Below are 20,597 nucleotides of genomic sequence, written 5' to 3'. Positions count from 1 at the left end.
TACCCATGTTCTCCAGAGATGCTTTATGTTTTGTAAACCAGCATCTGCAGTTCCTTTCGTCTACACTGAGGCAATTTACAAACAGGGTGCAAAATCACATACCTAGTTATACGTGTAAATCCATCAGTAGGCCGGTGAGACACTCCACCAACAGCTGCACCACAGCTGGGGCATTGAGTAGTCTGCATGGGTTTCCCACACTGTCGATGAAATGATAACAAGGCTATTAGTCAACATGATTCTGCTCGACAGAGAGAACAATGAAGCTGCATTATCAACATGATAATCACTCAGAGGCGGCCAGCAGCAAACAGCAAGTGCAGCACATTCAAAGCAAAGAGTGAAAGGTTGGCCACAGTCTGCAACAATGCTGATGATCACATTTGATACAAAGTGCCAAAAGGGGAAAAAAAGCCTCCCACCCCCAATTCACATAAAACCCCCTTTCATACATAAACATGCACACCTAGCTCTACATAAAAACATGTGTGCACACGATGTCAATTTGAAATTAAGACTAGAGCAAGCAATGAATACAGGCGATCCCTGGGTTACAAACCCCTGACCCACAGAGAGTCCTATGTGGAGCGAGCTCCCCCAATATCCTTGCATTCAAAAGCCTGACATACATGCATATATTCGTTCGTATAAATGGCAGAACTTGTTCTCTCTCTATCTCTCTCCTGTTTAGTGATTTTTCATTCTTATGTGACTTTAGGCCTTAGAGATACAGCTCAGAAACAGGCACCTCAGCCCACCGAGTCCGCGTCGACCAGCAATCACCCCACGCACTAGGACTATCCTACACACGAGGGACAATTTACAATTTTACCGAAGCCAATTAACCTACAGACCTGTATGTCTTTGGAGCGTGGGAGGAAACTGGAGCACCCCGAAAAAACCCACGTGGTCACAGGGAGAACGTACAAACTCTGTACAGACAGCGCCCCTAGTCAGAATCGAACCGGGTCTCTGGAGGTGTAAGGCAGCAGCTCTACTGCTGCACCACTGTACCACCCTACGTGCATTTGAGGCCTTCATAATTATACTCGGAAGGTGCGGTGGCCATATCAAATGATGTTTGTGTACATTCTGCTTATGGACAAGATCGACTCAAGGATATTTGCAATCTACACCCGTTTGTTACCTGGGGGCTGGCCTGTAATAATGCAGTTCTTTCACACCAATGCAATTAAATGAGTAAAACCGGTGCAACACTTTATTTATGCAAGTTAAGCACAATTGAATTTTACATCACATCCTAATCTTGAAGTAATAAACCTGGGCTCTCACCTCACCCACTGGGATATGTTCACCGCATCTGCAACCTACACAGGAATGCATAAAGCACCAGTTACTTCGGAAATGAAACAAGGACAATATTGAGAAACACTCCGTTGTTACTTACTGGTTCGGCTCAGTGTGAAGTTTATTTTTTTTTAAAGTTAACAATTTCGAGCAAGGATTTGCCTTGGTCGCAATCGGGACTTTGGTCTTTTGTTTTGTTTTAGGTTATTAACATTGTTCTATTCAGTGCACATGACACATTGAACACTCTTGACTCTCTTTCTCGCTTGACTTGCACAAAATCCTTCAAATTCCCTGGAACCTAGATTGCTGCACTCTACATGGCCAACATCCCCAGCAGTGAGTGTCTAGTTTGACAGTGTCAGCTCAAATGGGCACGCTGGTTCATTACCAGAACTAGGCATTGCATTCCGAGCTCCATCATGAGGAAAGGTTTACCATGGCTACAATGGAAAAACCTCAAAGCCGTTTTGCAATCTTGCAATGCGAATTAGCCTTTTCCAGAGTCAGCTAATGCCGGACTCCTAAATGTGGTGAAGACATATTCCTCATTACTCCTTTGTCAGAGGTGGCGTACACAAAAATCATTCTTCACATAAAGATGGGGGTCCTTCATGCTTAAGATTATGACCTTCTGACATAGGAGCAGATTTTGGCCATTTGGCACATCGAATCTACCCCGCCATTTGATCATGGCTGATTTATTTTTCCCTCTCAACCCCATTCTCCTGCCTTCTCCCCATAAGCTTTTGATGTCCTTACTAATCAAAAACTTGAATGTCATTTCTGTTCACATTTTTATGCCCCTATCTCTTATAGTGGGAAATGTAAGTGCGCACTTCACAAGCTTAAATGGAAGAAAACGTTTTTGGATTTCATCTGTACGTGAATGCTTAGGGCGAGGAAATTGGTAGACTTCAAGAAGCAAAGACTGAGGATACTTACTGTACCAATCCAGTTTTTCTTGACCAAACCAAGACCGAGCTTCTCCCCTCAGATCATCAGGCATGGTTGGTAAGTAAGCATTCTAACAAATTAAACAAATAAACTGTGTCACAATGATTTATAGCAATTTACCACAGTCATTCGGGACGTTACAATTTTACCCAAGCCAATTAACCGACAGCACAGGAACAGGTCCTTTAGCCCACAATGTCTGTGCTAAACATAATGGCAAGACCATCTCTTATCTACCTTTACCTAATCCGTATGCCTCCATTCCCTGCACACCCATATGCCAATTCAAAATTCTCTTCAATGCCTCAATTGTATCTATCCGTAAATCTTTGGAGATTAATTAATGGAGATACATTAATTTTGGGACTGTGGAAGGGGCAGAGATTGCTTTAAGTGCAAGGAAAGAAAGTCACTACCAATAACTAAATAATTTCCATAGTCATGAGTTATGCTACAGCAAAAGCATTTCCATAAAAAGATGCATGAACAAAAATTTGCAGTGAAGTTGACGCAGTACTTAAAACATTTAGACAAGGGAAGAACAGTGTCTCTTTTATAATGTTGAGTTTAGTTTTGAGAAACAGCATGGAATTAGGCCATTCCAAGTCCTTGCCACCATTGATCACCGGTTCATGCTAGTTCTACGTTTTCCCACTTTTGCATCCCTCCCTACACACGAGGGGAATTTACAGAGGCCAATTAAACCCTCCCGTCTTTGCTATGCAGGTACACCCAGAGGAAACCCATGTGACCACAGGGAGAACTTGCAAATTCCTCGCAGACAGCACCCGAGGTTGGGATTGAACCTGAAGGTGCTGTGAGGCAGCAGCTCGATCAGCTGCACCACTGTTAATTTTATTACCAAAAGTCATAAACATGAACAGTGGAATGAAGTCGGGATGGCGAAAAACAAAAGAGGCTATTTCGGCACATACGTTGAGACATAAAAACAGCTTTTTTTCCACGAGTAGTAGTTATGCTCAATAACCAAAGCCTGAAGTCTCTTTTTTGCTCTGGTTTATTTTCACCCATATGTTTAGACCGTAATGTTGTATCCTTATTGTTTTGATGTGGTTATGCTTTAATTCTTAATTGTTAACTGTACGTTTGTGATGTCATTTGTGAGCGGAGCACCAAGGCACATTCCTTGTATGTGCACATACTTGGCCAATAAACTTATTCATTCATTCATTCAAAAGGCTACCAAGGTTGCGATCCAACCTTCTATGCAAGGGTTATAAACTACCACCTTTTGCTCGTTTCCCACGTTCCTGCAAATTTATCCTTATCAATAGGGAACGCACAAGATTAACCAGAGGGTTCCCAACCCGAAATGTCACCTATCCATGTTCTCCAGAGATGCTGCCAGACATTCTGAATTACTCCAATATTTTGCGCCCTTCTTTGGTCAACCAACATCTGCAGTTCCTTGTTAATACAAGATTAATGATGAGCTTAACTGACAATATTAAGTGAAGTTAACTAAGAGACCAAGAATTAAGTGCAGGACATGGGTACAGCAACCCCTGCATGAGCATTATGTGCCCACAGATTTCTCACCTTCATTTCTGAAGGATTGAAGGCAAGTTTGCAGAGTGGAGATGACAGTGCACTATTCCTGCAGAGCAAAACCAAGGCTGCATGAACTATTATTTCAATCAGGGTGCGTTGTTGGATAGGCCTGTCCGGAGCGATCCGCAGTGAAGATTCTGGCGTTCCAAGTTCATTCTTCACCAAAGCAGAGCAGAAGTCCTTCAGGTTTGGAACATCCAAGATCTTACTGTCTTTAATAAATTTCTGCAACATGCCAATTGACTGAAAGAAAAAAAAAGGAAACAATTAAGTATGTTCTGACATGGATCATGGCTCGGTTCCTGTTCATGATGTAGACTAATGAACTCTTAAAAATTATAAATCATTCATAAAACAGATATTGGTGGACTGCTCCCTCTGTGTAACCAAAATCAGTGTCTGGACTGACCAGCACATTTTACGAATATCCTAAATAATATCCTTGTTTTCATTTGGGTTCTGAGATTTTTTTAGTTTAGTTCAGTTTAGAATTTTTTAGCGTGGAAACAGACTTGAAGCACCACTTGTCCATTCTCTCTCCAGATGCCGCCTGACCTGCTGAGTTCCTCCAGCACTTTGTTTTCAGGTAGGTATGTAGTTGACCCTTAACTGCTCTCCAAAACACAAGCAAACCAATGGAAGGGGCATTAATGGATGAGCAACAAAATGGTGCTCACATTAGTTACATCCACATTCCATAAATGCAAAAGGAAAACATAGAAAACAGAAAAATAGATGCAGGAGTAGGCCATTCAAGCCATCCAGGAGAAGAGAGCGGATTTGGTTTTATCTTCTACTTCCCCAAGAAATTCAATGATGAGTTGATGGTTGACGTCGATATAATAGTGGCATTTAAGAGAATTTTGAATAGGCATATGGATATGCAGGGAATGGAGACATAATCCTTCGGAGAGGTAGATAAGAGAAGGTCTTGTCATCATGCTTGGCACAGCCCATTGGGGGCTGAAGGGCCCATTCTTGTGCTGCACTGTCCTATGCTCTGGGTCAGCACCTCCAGAGCTCAGTGAAAAGGCAAAATGCTTAAGTTAGTCGCTGTGCATGCATCCATTGTACCCTAACTCTTTGAAAGAGCAGCCAACACGGAAAGAAGTGACTGTTTCTATTTCCTTTAACAAAACTACTGCATGTGGCTTGCTGTTGCTTTTAAAAAAAAAAAGAGATTTCAGCCAAATATGAAGGATGTGGCAGAAAGGAAGTATTGAAGGTAGAGAATCGCACATGGCTGGTTAGGAATGATTCTTACCGTTCGATTACAGTGCATACTGACATCCTCTGTTGCGAATGAACACGTTACCTCACGGAATAATGCCAAGGCTAGGTAAACCTGAAGATTCCTTGATGAGCACTTCAGACCCTTCAAGGACCAAAGTTGTAAAAATATTCAGTATTGGCAAAACACATGGATTTAAATATTGCATTAAAAATGACAAAAAGCGTGGAAGGCACAGCACTGTTCAATAAATTGTGCCTCGATTAGATGAAAACTCTGTGCAACAACCTTTATCTTGTCTGCGATGATATTCATCTGGCCTCTTGTGACTGCCTCAGTGGTTGCATCACGGATGGCTTTGTACGGCTCCCCACATAAAATGTAGCAGTCCAACTGTACGCCACGAGAGTGCTGAAAGAAAGGACCGACTTGCACGTCAGTATACAAAGTAATGCAACAGACATTAAAATAGAAATGCTGATCAGAGCAACTGGGTGGTTTGGTGGTGCAGCGTTAGAGTTGTTGCCTTACAGCGACAGAGACCCGGGTTTGATCCTGACCATGGGTGCTGTCTGTACAGAGTGCTGTCTGTACGTTCTCCCTGTGACTGTGTGGGTTTCTCTGGGTGCTCTGGTTTCATCCCACACACCAAAGATGTACAGGTTTGTTGTTTGATTGGCATTGGTGAAAATTGTAAATGGTCCCTAGTGTGTAGGATAGTGTGAGTGTACGGGAATTGCTGGTCAGCGCGGACTCGGTGGGCTGAAAGGCCTGTTTCCGCACAGTATCCCTAAACTAAACTAGAACATGAACATTTTTCTCCGTCGATGTTTTTTATCGGAGATACCAAAATTTATCTCCATGGTTTTGACCAGTTCCATTGAGATGCTTTGATGGAAGGTGTTTCCAGCACTTTCTGTGGGAGTGATGTCCATGTTTAACTCTTTGATCTTTTAGTAATGATCTGAGAGTTCATTGTTTCAAGAATATTGTAGTTATGCACATAATATGCCATCCTCGATATTTTCCAGCTATGCTTCTAGGACGTCTAGGACAGGGAATCTGTAGTCAATACCTTTTGAAAAAAGCATGTAGCAAGCAAGTATGAGATGGGAAAAAAAAGAATAACTCAGCAGGTCAGGCAGCATGTCTGGAGAACATGGATAGGTGATGTTTCGGGTCGGGACCCTTCTTCAGTCTGAAGTTCTTTGTTTCTACGTCACCAATCTATGTTCTCCAGAGATGCTGCCTGACCCGCTGAGTTACTCCAGCACACTGTGTCTTTTTTTTGTAGCCCAGCATCTTTAGTTCCTTGTTTCTACTAAGTAAGATTTGGAATTCTCTGACTGAAAAAGTGATAAGAGCTTCAATTCTGGCTTTAAGATATAATTAGGTACAATGTTTGACTTTAAAATATAACTGGTGAAGCACTGAAGGGACACATATTGTGGAGCTTCAAGCAAGGAGCTGGGGGAAAGGATTAATGGGCTTGGTCTCTACATAAAGCCAGCTGAGATCAATGATCCTCCTGTTAATCCACAATGATAAGGATTATGAAGATGACAAAAACTGTTCATTGTTAACAATCCAATTTGGATAGATAGATGTAAAGAATTATACATGTTTATTTCACAATATGATTGGCGACACACTGCAAAGTTTGTGGATGTTATGAGCTCGTTTAAAATCCATTAAATGTTCTACCTTTTCGATGATCTTGTCTGGAAAGGACCAGTGGTACTCCTCGAGTTGTGTCAAAGATTGAACAAAATCCATTCCATACTGATTGTAGACTTCCCTCATCAAATAAACCCGATACCAATCATTGCCAGAATGCAAACAGATCATCTTCATGTGTTCTAAGAAACTTTCCTTGGTGGCCTTGTGATTTATGTCTGGAAATATACATTTTGTAAAATGACAAAATAAAAAATAACACCCAAAATTAAATTCACAGATTGTGTGAATTGTGTTCAGTTTTGGGCACCATGTTATAGGAATGATGTTGTCAAGCTGGAAAGGGTACAGAGAAGATTCACGAGGATGTTGCCGGGACGAGAGAGTCTGAGCTATAGGGAGAGGTTGAGTAGACTGGGACTCTATTCCTTGTTATGGGGGTGTATAAAATCATGAGAGGAACAGATTGGTTGGACGCACAGTCTCATGCCCAGAGCAGGTGAATCGAAGACAAGAGGACATAAGGATAAGGTGAAGGGGAAAAGATTTAATAGGAATCTGAAGGGTAACTTTTTCACACAAAGGGTGGTGGGAGTATAAAACAAGTTGCTAGAGGATGTCGAGGCAGGGACTATCCCAACATTTAAGAAACATCTAGACAGGTAAATGGTTAGGGCAAGTTTGGAGGGATATGTGCCAAATGCGGGCAGGTGGGACTAGTGTCGCTGGGACATGTTGGCCAGTGTGGGCAAGTTGGGCCGAAAGGGCCTGTTTCCACACTGTAACTCAATGATTATTGGGGAATAAATTGGGCTCAGAGTGTCTCAGCATAACATTTCCAATTTGTTAATCGCACATGATCAGTAGGTTAACAATGCGTTTTAGTTTAGGTTTAGGTTTTTTCTTGTCACGTGTACCACCGATGTACAGTGAACAGCTTTGTTTTGCATACTATTCATTCATTCATTCAGATCAGTTAATATTGTACATAAACACAATCAAGTCGAACTCGAGTACAATAGGTAGAAAAGAGATTTAAATTAGTAGAAGATAGACACAAAAAGCTGGAGCGGGACAGGCAGCATCTCTGGAGAGAAGGAATGGGTAATGTTTTGGGTCGGGACCCCTCTTCAGAATAGCAGTAGAGCTATTGTATCAGATGACAGTAGATTGTAAATTGTCCCTAATGTGTGTAGAATAGTGTTAGTGTGCGGGGCGTGGACTCGGTGAGCCAAAAGAACTGTTTCCGGAAACAGATCTTTTGGCCCACCGAGTCCAATGTATTTCTAAACTAGAGCAATTGGATCAGATTATAGTAGATTCTTCTCTGGAAAGAGCATGCAAAGAATCGCCATGCCCCAGCACCTTATGTAATAGAGAGCATGCAATGAGTTAAAGTTAGCCTCAAATGTTTAACCTTTTTTATTGTATGACTCGTGCATCAGGCGAGCCGTAAGACTGAAGCAGAAGCGTATTCTGGCGATGTTCTGCAAGTAGTCAATGGCATTGTCTTTACAAGTGGCAGCTTGTTGTCTGGCAAACCTGCTGGCAAAGTTGCAGTTCTGTTTGAGGAGCTCGTCTTTGTCAAGTCCACCACAATGCTCAAAGTGGCCAAACATCGAGTCCTAAAGGAACAAAAATACTGTTTCAGTTTTAGGTACGGCACAGTGGTAGAGGTTCTGCCTTACAGCTCCAGAGACCTGCGCTCAATCCTGACTACCGGTGCTGTCTGAACGGAGTATGTACGTTCTCTCCGGGAGCTCCTGTTTCCTCCCACACTCCAAAGATGTACAGGTTTGTAGGCTAATTGGCTTGGTATAATCGCAAATTGTCCCTAGTGTGTGTAGGATAGTGTAAGTTAGCGGGGATCGCTAGTCAGCGCGGACTCGGTGGGCCGAAGGGCCTGGTTTCCGCACTGTGTCTTGAAAACTAAAACTCAAAACTAGATTCTTGGCCTATTCCAGTCATACCTTCAGCAAGCTTATAGAGACGAGAGACAGCAAAATGTTCTACTTTACCTCAAAGCATTTGATGAACAGCAGGTAGAGTTCCTTCAGATGATCTTTCAAAAATATCTTCTTTTCCAGATTTGAGAGGTACGACTGCAGAAAGTCCTTCACCTTATCAAAACTATTGGAAGATGCAGAATTTATCTTGAGTTTTTATTGTTTTCATATTAAATGCATTTAAACAAAAGTTTTCAGATCCAATGTTTAATTTATTCACCTTCACTTTATTCAATCTATCTCATCTCCCAGCATAACGTGCCGAACAGGTGCTAAAATACTGTTCCTCATTCATTTTACAAAGAAAGGATTAAGTTTCTGTTATCATTTACAACATTTTTGATATGTACTCACTGTTGTAATTTGGAAAAAAATGGTTTCGTTTATTGTTGTCCTGTCAGAGACGTAGAGTCATAGAAACATAGAAAATAGGTGCAGGAGTAGGCCATTCGGCCCTTCGAGCCTGCACCGCCATTCAATATGATCATGGCTGATCGTCCAGCTCAGTATCCCGTACCTGCCTTCTCTCCATACCCCCTGATCTCTTTAGCAAAAAGGGCCACATCTAACTCCCTCTTAAATATAGCCAATGAACTGGCCTCAACTACCTTCTGTGGCAGAGAATTCCACAGACTCACCACTCTCTGTGTGAAGAAATGTTTTCTCATCTCGGTCCTAAAAGACTTCCCCCTTATCCTTAAGCTGTGACCCCTGGTTCTGGACTCCCCCAACATCGGGAACAATCTTCCCGCATCTAGCCTCTCCAACCCCCTAAGAATTTTATATGTTTCTATAAGATCCCCCCTCAGTCTTCTAAATTCCAGCGAGTACAAGCCCAGTCTATCCAGTCTTTCTTCATATGAAAGTCCCGCCATCCCAGGGATCAATCTGGTGAACCTTCTCTGTACTCCCTCTAAGGCAAGAACGTCTTTCCTCAGATTAGGAGACCAAAACTGCACACAATACTCCAGGTGCGGTCTCACCAAGGCCCTGTACAACTGCAGTAGAACCTCCCTGCTCCTAAACTCAAATCCACTTGCTATGAATGCCAACATACCATTCGCTTTTTTCACTGCCTGCTGCACCTGCACGCTTGCTTTCAATGACTGGTGCACCATGACACCCAGGTCACGTTGCATCTCCCCTTCTCCTAATCGGTCACCATTCAACTTGGAAGCAGGCCTTTTGGCCCGACTTGCTCACAGGGACCAATATGCCCCATCAACACTAGTCTCACCTGCCTGCAATTGGCCCATATATCCCTCTAAACCTGTCCTATCCATATACTTGTTTAAATGTTTCTTAAACATTGCGATAGTACCTGCCTCAACTACATCCTCCGGCAGCTCGTTCCATATACCCACCACCCTTTGTGTGAACCACGTCAGGTGTACCAAGGTACTGTGAGCAGCTTTCTTTTGCATACTGTCTAAACAGATCAGATATACCATTCATAAATACACTAAAGTCAAACTCAAGTACAATCAGAAGAGCAAATGGGAAGATACAGAGTGCAGAATATAGTTCTCAACATTGTAGTTCATCAGTTCCAGAGACAAAGTCCAATGTCTACAATAGGATAGAAGTGAATCAGACAGTACACTAGTCTGTGGCAGATAACTTGCACACTACAAGATCTGGCAGAGAGCAAAATGATGACAGTGTAGCCTGTTACAGTGACGTTAATTGATGGACAAATATTGGCCCCAGGAGACCAAAGTCTTTGTAAAATAATGTCCTTATGCTGAAAACGACATGGTCGTTCATGGCATTTGGAAGGCAGTGGAGTTACTCGCCTTCTGTTGATGAGAATGGTTTTGTTCTGGAATTCAAAAGTAAATAGGAAGCCTGGAAGTGTAATGAAGACTCAACCTGCTTTTGCCTGCAGAAAGTTGCCATTTTGGCATTCTCTTGCAGAAAACCAGCTGAATGTGCCCTGGGCCACCAGCAAGTGTTGGAAACATAGAAATTAGGTGCAGGAGCAGGCCATTCGGCCCTTTGAGCCAGCACTACCTTTCAATATGATCATGGCTGATCATCTAAAATCAGTACCCCGTTCCTGCTTTTTCCCCCATATCCCTTGATTCCGTTATCCCCAAGAGCTAAACCTAACTCTCTCTTGAATGTGGAGGTGGGGATGCAGCAGACACAAGTGAAAGGAGGATGCAAAGTCTTTCTTCTCCGACTTCACAACAGCGTAAATTAACTTGGTTCTACTTAGTTTTCCATGAGCAACTTCCTGCAATAACTTTAATGCCAGGATTGGTCTGGAAAACCAAACCAAAAACTTCCATGTTTATATCAAGGGGGGGTGTGGAATTTGTGGTTTTAAATTGTAGTGTTATACGTATACTTGTTTCATGTATGCATTGGGTACATGTGTTATTTGTTGGAAGGAACTGCAGATGCTGGTTTGTACCGATGGAAGACACGAAAGAATTGTGTGCGTGTATTTGTTCGCTGTTAAATTGGGAACTGTAGCACTCTTGGAGGAAGTTGAGATGCAGGAAATTGCATTAGAAAACTGTCCCGTCCCAAAGAAAGACCATGAAATGGCTTAAACTGATTAAAAAACAGGCACTTGTTTCAACCTTGCATGATACACAATGTCAGATTATTTTTCCTTACCTGTAATGCATTAGCAGCTTCAGTAGAACAGAACGTATCACAGGGTTAATGTCCACGCATTCTGAGAACGGGGTTAAAGTTCGAGTCCGGTAGAGGTAACCTAATATTAGAAAATAACCTTTAGTATAAAGTGCAGATGTCGGGGCAGCACGGTGTCTTTCAGTGCCAGAGACCCAAGTTTGATTCTGAATACGGGTGCGGTCTCGATGGAATTTGTCAGTTTTTCCCAGTGACCGTATGGGTTTTCTCCGGGTGCTCTGGTTTCCTCCCACATTCCAAAGACCAGCAGCTTTGCCGGTTAATTGGCTTTTGCAAATTGTCCCGAGTATGTTGGATAGAACTAGTGTGAATGGGTGACCGCTGGTTGGATCGGACCTGGGAGGCCAAAGGTCCTACTTCCTCGTTGTAATCTCCTATGTTTTAATCCTATGGCTGAATAAGGGACAAACAGAATAACAAACCTAAATCAATTCACATCTGATCAGCCCCAGGCAACTTCATTAGTTTTGGATTGATAAACATTAACAATGAAAACTACAGATGGAGGATAGGATGATATTGTGTGGCAGTTTGCAAATCACATTGTCAAAGGCCTGACTAAAGTCCAGATCGATAATGTCCACTGCCTTGCCTCATCAATTGGTGAGCTTTTCAAAAGACTTCATCGGATTCATGAGCCACGATTTTCAACGCACAGAGCCATGCTGACTGAACCCTCATCCCCCCAAGCCTATCCAAATGCTGCTAGATCCTGTCCCTAGGAATCCCTTCAAATAACTTTCCCACTACCAATGCCAGGTTCCCTGGCTATTCCTTGCTGCCCTTCTTAAACAAGCAGATTTGTGAAGGAGACAAAGTGTTTGAAACCATTCTCATCCTCTCAAAAAGCATGCCTCCTTTCCATTGTTTGAAACCAAATTCCCCATTGGGCTGATAATCTCCTTCCAGCTGCCTGAAAGAGTTCCAAAGTAAATCAAGTGAGGGCCAAAAGACTAGACTTCGCTCTGTTGCCAAAGGAATTCTAGGCTTCGAGAGTGGATCTCTTCAATGGTTCAGTATCACCACAGAGCAGAGCTGAGGGTGCTGGTACACAACTGTGCAAGCAACATCTAGCCTGGAAGCAGCAAAGTCCACATGGTTGTCTCCATAGAGGACACTGTCGCCAAATGTATTCATGGTGGGCTTGAAGATAAATCATCATGCCTTTTTCGTGTTCTTAAAGTCCAGCATTAGATTTGTTTCCTCCCGAACTTGGTGTGTAGGACGCAAAGGTACGATAAGGTAGAACTAGTGTGCGGGTGATGGATGGTCGCCGTGGACTCGGTGGGCCGGTTTCCATGCTGTATCACTAAACATAAATGCTGCAGGATCCTGTCCCGAAGAATCTCCAGCTTTCCCACCATTGACAGCAGGACCACTAGCCTGTGGTTCCTTGGCTTGGCCTTGCTGCCTTTCTTAAACAACATTGTAGCTTAAGCCACACTCCAGTATAATGGAACGTCACCCGCAAAATGCCGCCATACTGATTCTGCATTTGTATTTTCAGGGACCAAGGTCATGACCCACGCCACTGGTGTGAACCGGAGCCAAAAGAGTTGAATTCATCAGGAAAGGTGGCCAGCCTATTTACACAGGTAGCTCCAGTTCCAAGCACATCAATAATGGTGCAGCAGTAGTGGCCATCGCACAATGGCCTCACTGGTCGGAAATGAGAATGCCCCGAATGACTACTACGCATAATGCTTTTTTTTACCTGCAGCTGGCAAGAAAGGGAATCCGCATGGGGCGAGAGGCAGCAAGTGGACCAGGCAGGGTGAAGTATTGAGGGAAAGCATGCAGGGAATGTGGAGGAATAAACTGCACCATTTCTCTGACACATTTTAGGGAATAGAGAGATTCCTTTAATAGCTGTTCTAAATGTGACTAGTGCTGTTTCAGTTGCTTTTGTGCATGCAACTAATTCAATTGCATGACCTTGAATTTTAATTTTAGTTTTCAACATAAAGCATGGAAACAGGCCCTTTCGGCCCACCGAGTCCACACTGACCATCAATCACAAGTTCACACTAGTTCCATGTTATTTACATCCACTCTCTTCACATTGGGGACAATCTACAGATGCCAATTAATCTACCAACCCGCACTTTTTTGCGATGTGGGAGGAAATCTGCGCGTTGATAGGGAGAATGTGTAAAGTGCACACAAATACAGAGAGCGTCCGAGGTCAGGATTGAACCTGGATCTCTGGTGCTGTGTGGCAGCAGCTCCACCTGCTGTGCCACCCTAGTGACCTAATGAGTTTGTGCATAGGTTAGTGGTGCCATAAGTGGTCCACTTTACAACATATTAAGAGCATTGTAGGCCTGGGGCCGATGGGAATTGTCAAGGACAGCAATACGAACCGTCAGGCGAGTTCCTGCTTGCAATTAGTAGATCAAGCAGCAACTTAATCACTTGGTCACTTGGTGGAGAATCTTCGCTGAAGCAAAATCTGGAAACAACCTCCATGAAAAACATATTGCACCTCTGCCGAAAGTCATTATGTTTTTTCAAAGCAGTCCTGTAAAATTAAGAGTAAAACCATCAATTTTAGACATGTTACACTTTATATAGCATTTACCATAAACCCCCAAAACCTTGCCATTCCCACTGCCCTAACATACACCTGTGACAAAGAGGAAATTGGAACCGATAATTATTGACAGTATTGTCAAGCTTGAAAGGGTTCAGAGATTTACGAGAATGTTGCCAGGACTAGAGGGTGTGAGCTATAGGGAGAGGTTGAGTAGGCTGGGTCTCTATTCCTTGGAGCGCAGGAGGATAAGGGGTGTAGAGGTGTTTAAAATCATGAGAGGAATAGATCGGGTAGATGCACAGAGTCTCTTGCTCAGAGTAGGTGAGTCGAGGGCCAGAGGGCATAGGTTTAAGGTGAAGGGGAAAAGATTTAATAGGAATCTGAGGGGTAACTTTTTCACACGAAGGGTGGTGGGTGTATGGAACAAGCTGCCAGAGGAGGTAGTTGAGGCTGGGACTATTCCAACGTTTGAGAAACAGTTAGATAGGTACATGGATAGGACAGGTTTGGAGGGATATGGACCAAGCAGGTGGGACTAATGCAGTTGGGACATGTTAGCCAGTGTGGGCAAGTTGGGCCGAAGGGCCTGTTTCCCTCTGTATCACTTTATGACTCTATTCTAAGTGCAGGCTGTTTCAATATTCTAAAGCAGCAGAGGCTGGTCAGTGGAACGAAATGGATAGTAAGGCATTCCTGTGGCAGGGCAGGGCCTGTTCTCCATCTCTGACACTGTCCCAGAATTAGTAATGCTACACAGGAGGTGGTAGAGACGAGAGTTAAGCGGCATCCCTCACCAGCATTGATGTGCTGAGGCTTCTTGGGAGTCCAAATCGATAGCTCACTGAAGGTTGCAGCACAAGTAGACAGGTTGGTAAAGGTGGCGTATATGAGTATGTTTGCCTTTATTGCTAGGGTTATTGCACTGTATTTCTAAACTAAACTAAAACGGAACTAAAAAAGACAAGATTCTGAAACTTGGTTTTGAAGAGCAACACTTACTTCAGCTGTGTGGAGACTTGGATTTCATGGGAACTGGGCACGTCTGCCTTGCACTTTGGGCAAAACCTGTGAACTGCAAGCGAACGTTCCAAACATTCAATACAAAAGACGTGCTCACAGGGCAGGCAGGCGGGATCATTCAGCATACCCAGACACACTGGACATTCTTTGATGCCATACCTGAGGAGAAACAACACAACCAGAAATGACTTGGACATTCCCGTACTCAAAGGTTTGCTCATTCGACTAGCGTGCATTATTCTCTATTCTTTTGAGAAAGGAAAGATTGACCACAGTCTGCAAACTTAGTTTCTTGATGTTATTCTGATTTTACTGTGATACGTTCAAGAGGAATTGTTTTCTCCAGTATAGGGTTTCTTTCTAATCTTGGGGGTTCAGGCAACGAAGCAAATTGCACGACCAATTGTACAGTGTGGAGCTGTTGCCTTACAGTGCCAGAGACCCGGGTTCGATCCTGACTACGGGTGCGGACTATACAGACTTTGTACGTTCTCCCTGTGACCGTAGGTTTTCTTCAGGTGCTCTGGTTTCCTCCCACATTCCAAAAACATCCAGGTTTGTAAATTAATTGGCTTCGGTAAATTGTCTCATGGATTGTGGCAGTGTATGGTCCATGGGACAAAGGGCCTGTTTCCACGTTGTATCTCTAATGTCTACATTGGCTTCTGTAAATTGTCCCCAGTGTGTTGGATGGAACTAGTACGTGGTTGAACATTCGTTAACGTGGACTCAGTGGGCCAAAGGGCTTGTTTCCACACCATATCTCTAAACCATAAACTAAACTGAATCTTGTAGTCCTAAACCACCAAAATTTGACCCCAACATCAGTGGTTGACAAGAGATTTTTTATTACCAGATCTCTCTTCAAGCGGCTGTAATATTTTTTAGGAACTTTAACCCTTTAAGCCCACTGAGTTTGGCTGCCAAATGGTACTGTTTGTGGCAGTACTAATGCATGGGGTTTTGTAATGGATGTCCCACGCTAGTTCTATGAACAAAGACAAATTGGGTAGCGCAGCTTATTAACAATTCCCAATGGCAGCACATTTATTTGCAAGAATTACATGACATTTTTGACAAAATCCTTAAGTAATCTTACAACCCAACGGCATGAATATCGATTTCTCTAACATCAAGTAGCCCTTATATTCCCTCTCCTCCATCCCTCCCTCACCCTAGTCCTCCTGCTAATTTCACCATTGGTATTCCTTCGTTATCACCTCGTTCCAAGCCAACAATGGACCATTGTGGGCTGCACCATTCCTGAGTCATCGATGCAGGCTCTGTTTTGTTCTGTACCTTCCCATTCCTCTAGTGTCCCCCTCCCTGACTCTCAATCTGATGAAGGGTCTCGCCTCGAAACGTCACCTGTTCCTTTTCTCCAGAGATGCTGGCCGACCCGCTGAGTTACTCCAGCATTTTTGCGTCTATCCTCAAGTGAGGGTTTGATTGAAGAAACAGGCTCACGGGATAGGCACACTGAAAGCATTTGGACAGTGGGGTGGCAGACTGACACAGCTCATGGCTGGTTTACAATCTCCAGTAATCCGATCCATTTGAAAATGGGGGTTTTCTGTTCACATCTGAACTTTGTGCAGATTGATAGGTTCATTGCTGACTACAAATTGCCACCAGTATGTGTGTGGGTGGCAGGATCTGAGAGGAGTGAATGGGAATGTGAGTGAATGGGAATAAAATGGGATTAATGTAGGGCTATTCCAAATGGTGAATCGAAGACCATTGTACCTGTGGTCCAACTGACTGGACATCTCATTACATGAGTGCAGCACTTGAATCACTCCTTCAACCGTCTGACAATCCTTCAAATCAGAAGACGTCCTGAGGACCTGTGTAAATGTCGGATACATTTTTATCATTCAACATACCGAGATATTGCCATAACAAATGGAACAGTGTTAGATTCAGAACGTTGGAAACTTCTAAACAATATTACATAAATCCTCTCATTAAATATTCTTGCCACATGGAGAAAAATTAAGCCCTGAAATTATTATTAGTGATTTTAAAGGCAGGACAATTAACTTAAATAACTTCAATGTGTCCGCTATTACATCACACGTTCACGCAATTTGTTAGTCCCACTGTTAAAAAATAATTGGGATGAGATGGAAGCAGGTGGATATCACAGGACCAAGAGTAGACTGGTTGATCGTTTCGCTGAACACCTTTGCTCAGTCCGTCTTGGCCTACGTGATCTCCCGATGCCAAACACTTTAACTCCCCTTCCCATACTGACCTTTCTGTCCTGGGCCTCCTCCATTGTCAGATAACCCAGCGGTATGAACATTTTTTTTACAACTCTCAGTAACCCTTGCATCCCCTCTCTCCCATCCCTCCCCCATCCTAGCCATTGTACTAGTTTCACCGTCGACCTGTTGAGTTTCATTGCCTATATTGCTCGTTATCACGTAGCGCACAGCCAACAATGGACCATGTGTGTAAGAAAGAACTGCAGATGCTGGTTTAAATCGAAGGTACACACAAAAATGTTGGAGTAACAGTGGGACAGGCTGAGAGGTAGAGAACTTCTTCAAAGTAGACATACCTTGAGGCGATTTCACAGTGGATGAGAAAAGGTCTCGACCCGAAACATCACCCATTCCTTCTCTCCAGAGATGCTGCCTGTCCCGCTGAGTTACTCCAACATTTTTTGCCTACCAACAATGGACCATTGTGGGCTTACCTTTCCTTGATCATTGTTGTTTTTTGCATATCTTTCATTCTATATCTCTCTATATCACTGTCTATATCCCTTGTTTTCCTTCCCCTAACTCTCACTCTGAAGAAGGGTCTCGACCCAAAATGTAACCTATTCCTTTTCTCCAGAGATGCTGCTTGACCCGCTGAGTTACTCCAGCTTTTTGTGTCTATCTATGGTTAATGCTTACATCTTTTTATTGGAATAATGTACTTGATGGAGTTTTAGGTTCTGAAGAAGAAATATTTAAAATAAAACTTTTTTGAAGAGAGCATCTAGAAATTCCATGTGCTGACCATTCTGACAAGGTCCATTGAGTCATACAGCATGCAAACAGGCCCTGCAGCCCCTCATCCATGCCAATCAAGATGCTCCATCTCATATAGTCCCATTTCCCTGCATTTGGTCGATATAACTTAAAACCTTTCCTCTCCATGTACCTGCTCAAGTGTCTTTTAAATATATTGTATCTGCCTCAACTACATTCTGGCTCATTCCATATACCACTCTGACTGAAAAAGTTGCCCTCAGATTCCTATTGAGATCTTCCCCTCTCGCCTGCAACCTACATCCTCTTGTTCTTGATTCCCCTACCCTGGGTAAAAGGCTGTGTATTCACCCGATCAATTCCCCCTCATGATTTTCTACATGCAGCCAATTATTCTTAAATCTGTTCACGTATAATGATTAAAAGATGTTGTCAGCTTAAAGACAATTTCTTCCGTTGTACAGTTTATTTACAGTTTGGTAATCGTTACCTTCTGAAGCAGCGAACAATGTTTTAAGGCAATGCCCTGTAACCTGCGGTCAATGTCACCAGCTGTCAACACAACATGTTCGATAAACACGCACAGCACACGTGCACTGTCCCAGAGAGTTCTAAGAGATAATCAAATGTTACGTTACTACTCTTCGCAGTTTTCTAAAATTGGAATTATTCATCAAAAGTAGCAGATGCTTGTATCAGAACTGGAGTGCCTACTGTTGTGTTGGGTCTAGTTTATTGTCACGTGTACCGAGGTATGATGGGAAGTGTTTGTCGTGTGCTAACCAGTCAGCGGAAAGACAATACATGATTACAATCGAGCCATCCACAGTGTACAGATACACGATAAAGGGAATAATGTGAATAATGTTTAGTGCAAGATAAAGCCTGTAAAGTCCGATCAAAAATAGTCCAAGGGTCTCCAATGAGGTAAATGGTAGTTCAGGACTGCTCTCTATTTGTTGGTAGGATGGTTCAGTTGCCTGATAACAGCTGAGAAGAAATTGTCCCTGAATCTGGACCAGTGCGCTTTCACACCGATACCTTTTGCCCGATGGATGTATGGTTAATGGAGGATATCTTCTGTATACTAAAACTCTCGTTTGTTTGTTTGTTTGTTCCTGAACTACAGCCAAAACGGGACACGATAGCGCGGCAATTTTTTGCATCGAGCAATTTTTTGAAGAGGGAGACGAATTTAACAAAGATCACCTCCATTGATGTAGCCTGACCTGCCCAGTATTCCCAGCATTTCCTATATTATTTTAGATTTTGACCACATATAACATTTTGCTTATGGTATAATGTGGCTTGCCTTATCCGAGGTACAATTTGCTGGCATGTGGATCTGCACATCTTCAGGTAGTTTTTGTCAAAAACCAGTTCAACTGCTGGCTGTAGAGTTTCCATTATTTCCATTAGTTGTCTACAGTCTTTGACCGTCTCAATATTCACAGCCTGAGCCATTTCAGCACAGGCATAGGCCGCCTGTAGGTCAAGGGTCTGAAAAATAAACAAACACTTTCTGAGAGGTTTTCTTTTTTGATTAAGTATTGTTCGCATTGATAAATGCGGGAGTAGCAAAATTCCTTCAAGACGATGTCAGGCTTTATGAGATAACTGCTTAATGATATTGCTCTTGGGCATGGTCCCAGTGCAGCTAGAACTACTAAATGTCTGCTCAATAACAACAAGCTTTTCACACAGAAGATGGTGGGTATAGAGAATGGGCAACCGCGGGAAGCGGTAGAGGTGGGTACAATTATTACATTGACAGGTGCATAGAGTCAGAGTCATAGAGTGATACAGTGTGGAAACAGGCCCTTCGGCCCAACATGTCCCAGCTGCATTAGCCCACCTGCCCGTTTTTGGTCCATATCCCTCCAAACCTGTCCTATCCATGTACCTGTCTCTTAAACGTTGGGATAGTCCCTGCTTCAACTGCCTCCTCTGGCAGCTTGTTCCATACACCCACTACCCTTTGTGTGAAAAAGTTGCCCCTCAGATTCCTATTAAATCTTTTCCCTGTCACCTTAAACCTATGTCCTCTGGACCTCGATTCTCCTACTCTGGGCAAGAGACACTGTGCATCTACCCGATCTATCCCTCTCATGATTTTATACACATGGATATGAAAGATTCAGATGGATACAAGCCAAATGGAACTAGCTCAGGTAGGCATCTTTGTTGGCAAGGATAAATTGGGTTGTATGGCCTGTTTCCATGCTGTATACCTCCATGACTCCCAGTGAGGTGTCCACCTGACCCTGACCCAATCTCAAGTCTTTGGGTTCAAGTCCTTTTTAGAAGTGGGGGAAGGGGTGGTACACCCAACCTTTCCAGCCATGGGCCGGGTATTTACACAACATAGGAACAGGCAACATTGGGAGCAAATTTAAAATGTGGATGTTAACTGGGTAACAAGGCAGCCTTTAACAGAAATACATACTTTCAATGAGATATAAAGGCTAAATAGACAACAAATAGACAACTTGTCAGTGAAATAATGACGTAGAAAGATATTTAATACTGCTGTCAAATCACAGTTTAAAGATCATTTTAGGGTGGCACAGTGAAGCAGCTGGTAAATCTGCTGCCTCACAGCGCCAGAGGCATAAGTTTGATCCTGACGGTGTGAA

The 20,597-nt window shown here is 43.1% G+C and overlaps 1 protein-coding gene across 2 annotated transcripts in view; it reads right to left on the bottom strand.

The window, feature by feature from the left end:
* Window positions 1-20,597, bottom strand: part of LOC144594590 (E3 ubiquitin-protein ligase rnf213-alpha-like) — a 136,480-nt gene that overhangs the window by 19,520 nt on the left and 96,363 nt on the right. For both annotated transcript variants that reach the window (XM_078401324.1, XM_078401325.1), the window contains 15 exons: window positions 19,274-19,461; window positions 18,452-18,572; window positions 16,721-16,821; window positions 14,954-15,133; window positions 13,782-13,939; window positions 11,380-11,479; window positions 8,764-8,875; window positions 8,163-8,370; window positions 6,773-6,963; window positions 5,357-5,479; window positions 5,102-5,212; window positions 3,826-4,080; window positions 2,254-2,335; window positions 1,294-1,328; window positions 103-200 (listed from right to left, as the gene is read on the bottom strand). In XM_078401324.1, coding sequence (XP_078257450.1) covers window positions 103-200; window positions 1,294-1,328; window positions 2,254-2,335; window positions 3,826-4,080; window positions 5,102-5,212; window positions 5,357-5,479; window positions 6,773-6,963; window positions 8,163-8,370; window positions 8,764-8,875; window positions 11,380-11,479; window positions 13,782-13,939; window positions 14,954-15,133; window positions 16,721-16,821; window positions 18,452-18,572; window positions 19,274-19,461 — 2,063 coding nt within the window. The remainder of the gene's footprint in view (window positions 1-102; window positions 201-1,293; window positions 1,329-2,253; window positions 2,336-3,825; window positions 4,081-5,101; window positions 5,213-5,356; window positions 5,480-6,772; window positions 6,964-8,162; window positions 8,371-8,763; window positions 8,876-11,379; window positions 11,480-13,781; window positions 13,940-14,953; window positions 15,134-16,720; window positions 16,822-18,451; window positions 18,573-19,273; window positions 19,462-20,597) is intronic.

This window comes from Rhinoraja longicauda, chromosome 6, assembly GCF_053455715.1.
Source record: "Rhinoraja longicauda isolate Sanriku21f chromosome 6, sRhiLon1.1, whole genome shotgun sequence".
Lineage (NCBI taxonomy): Eukaryota > Metazoa > Chordata > Chondrichthyes > Rajiformes > Arhynchobatidae > Rhinoraja > Rhinoraja longicauda.
This window is presented reverse-complemented; position numbering and strand designations above follow the sequence as displayed.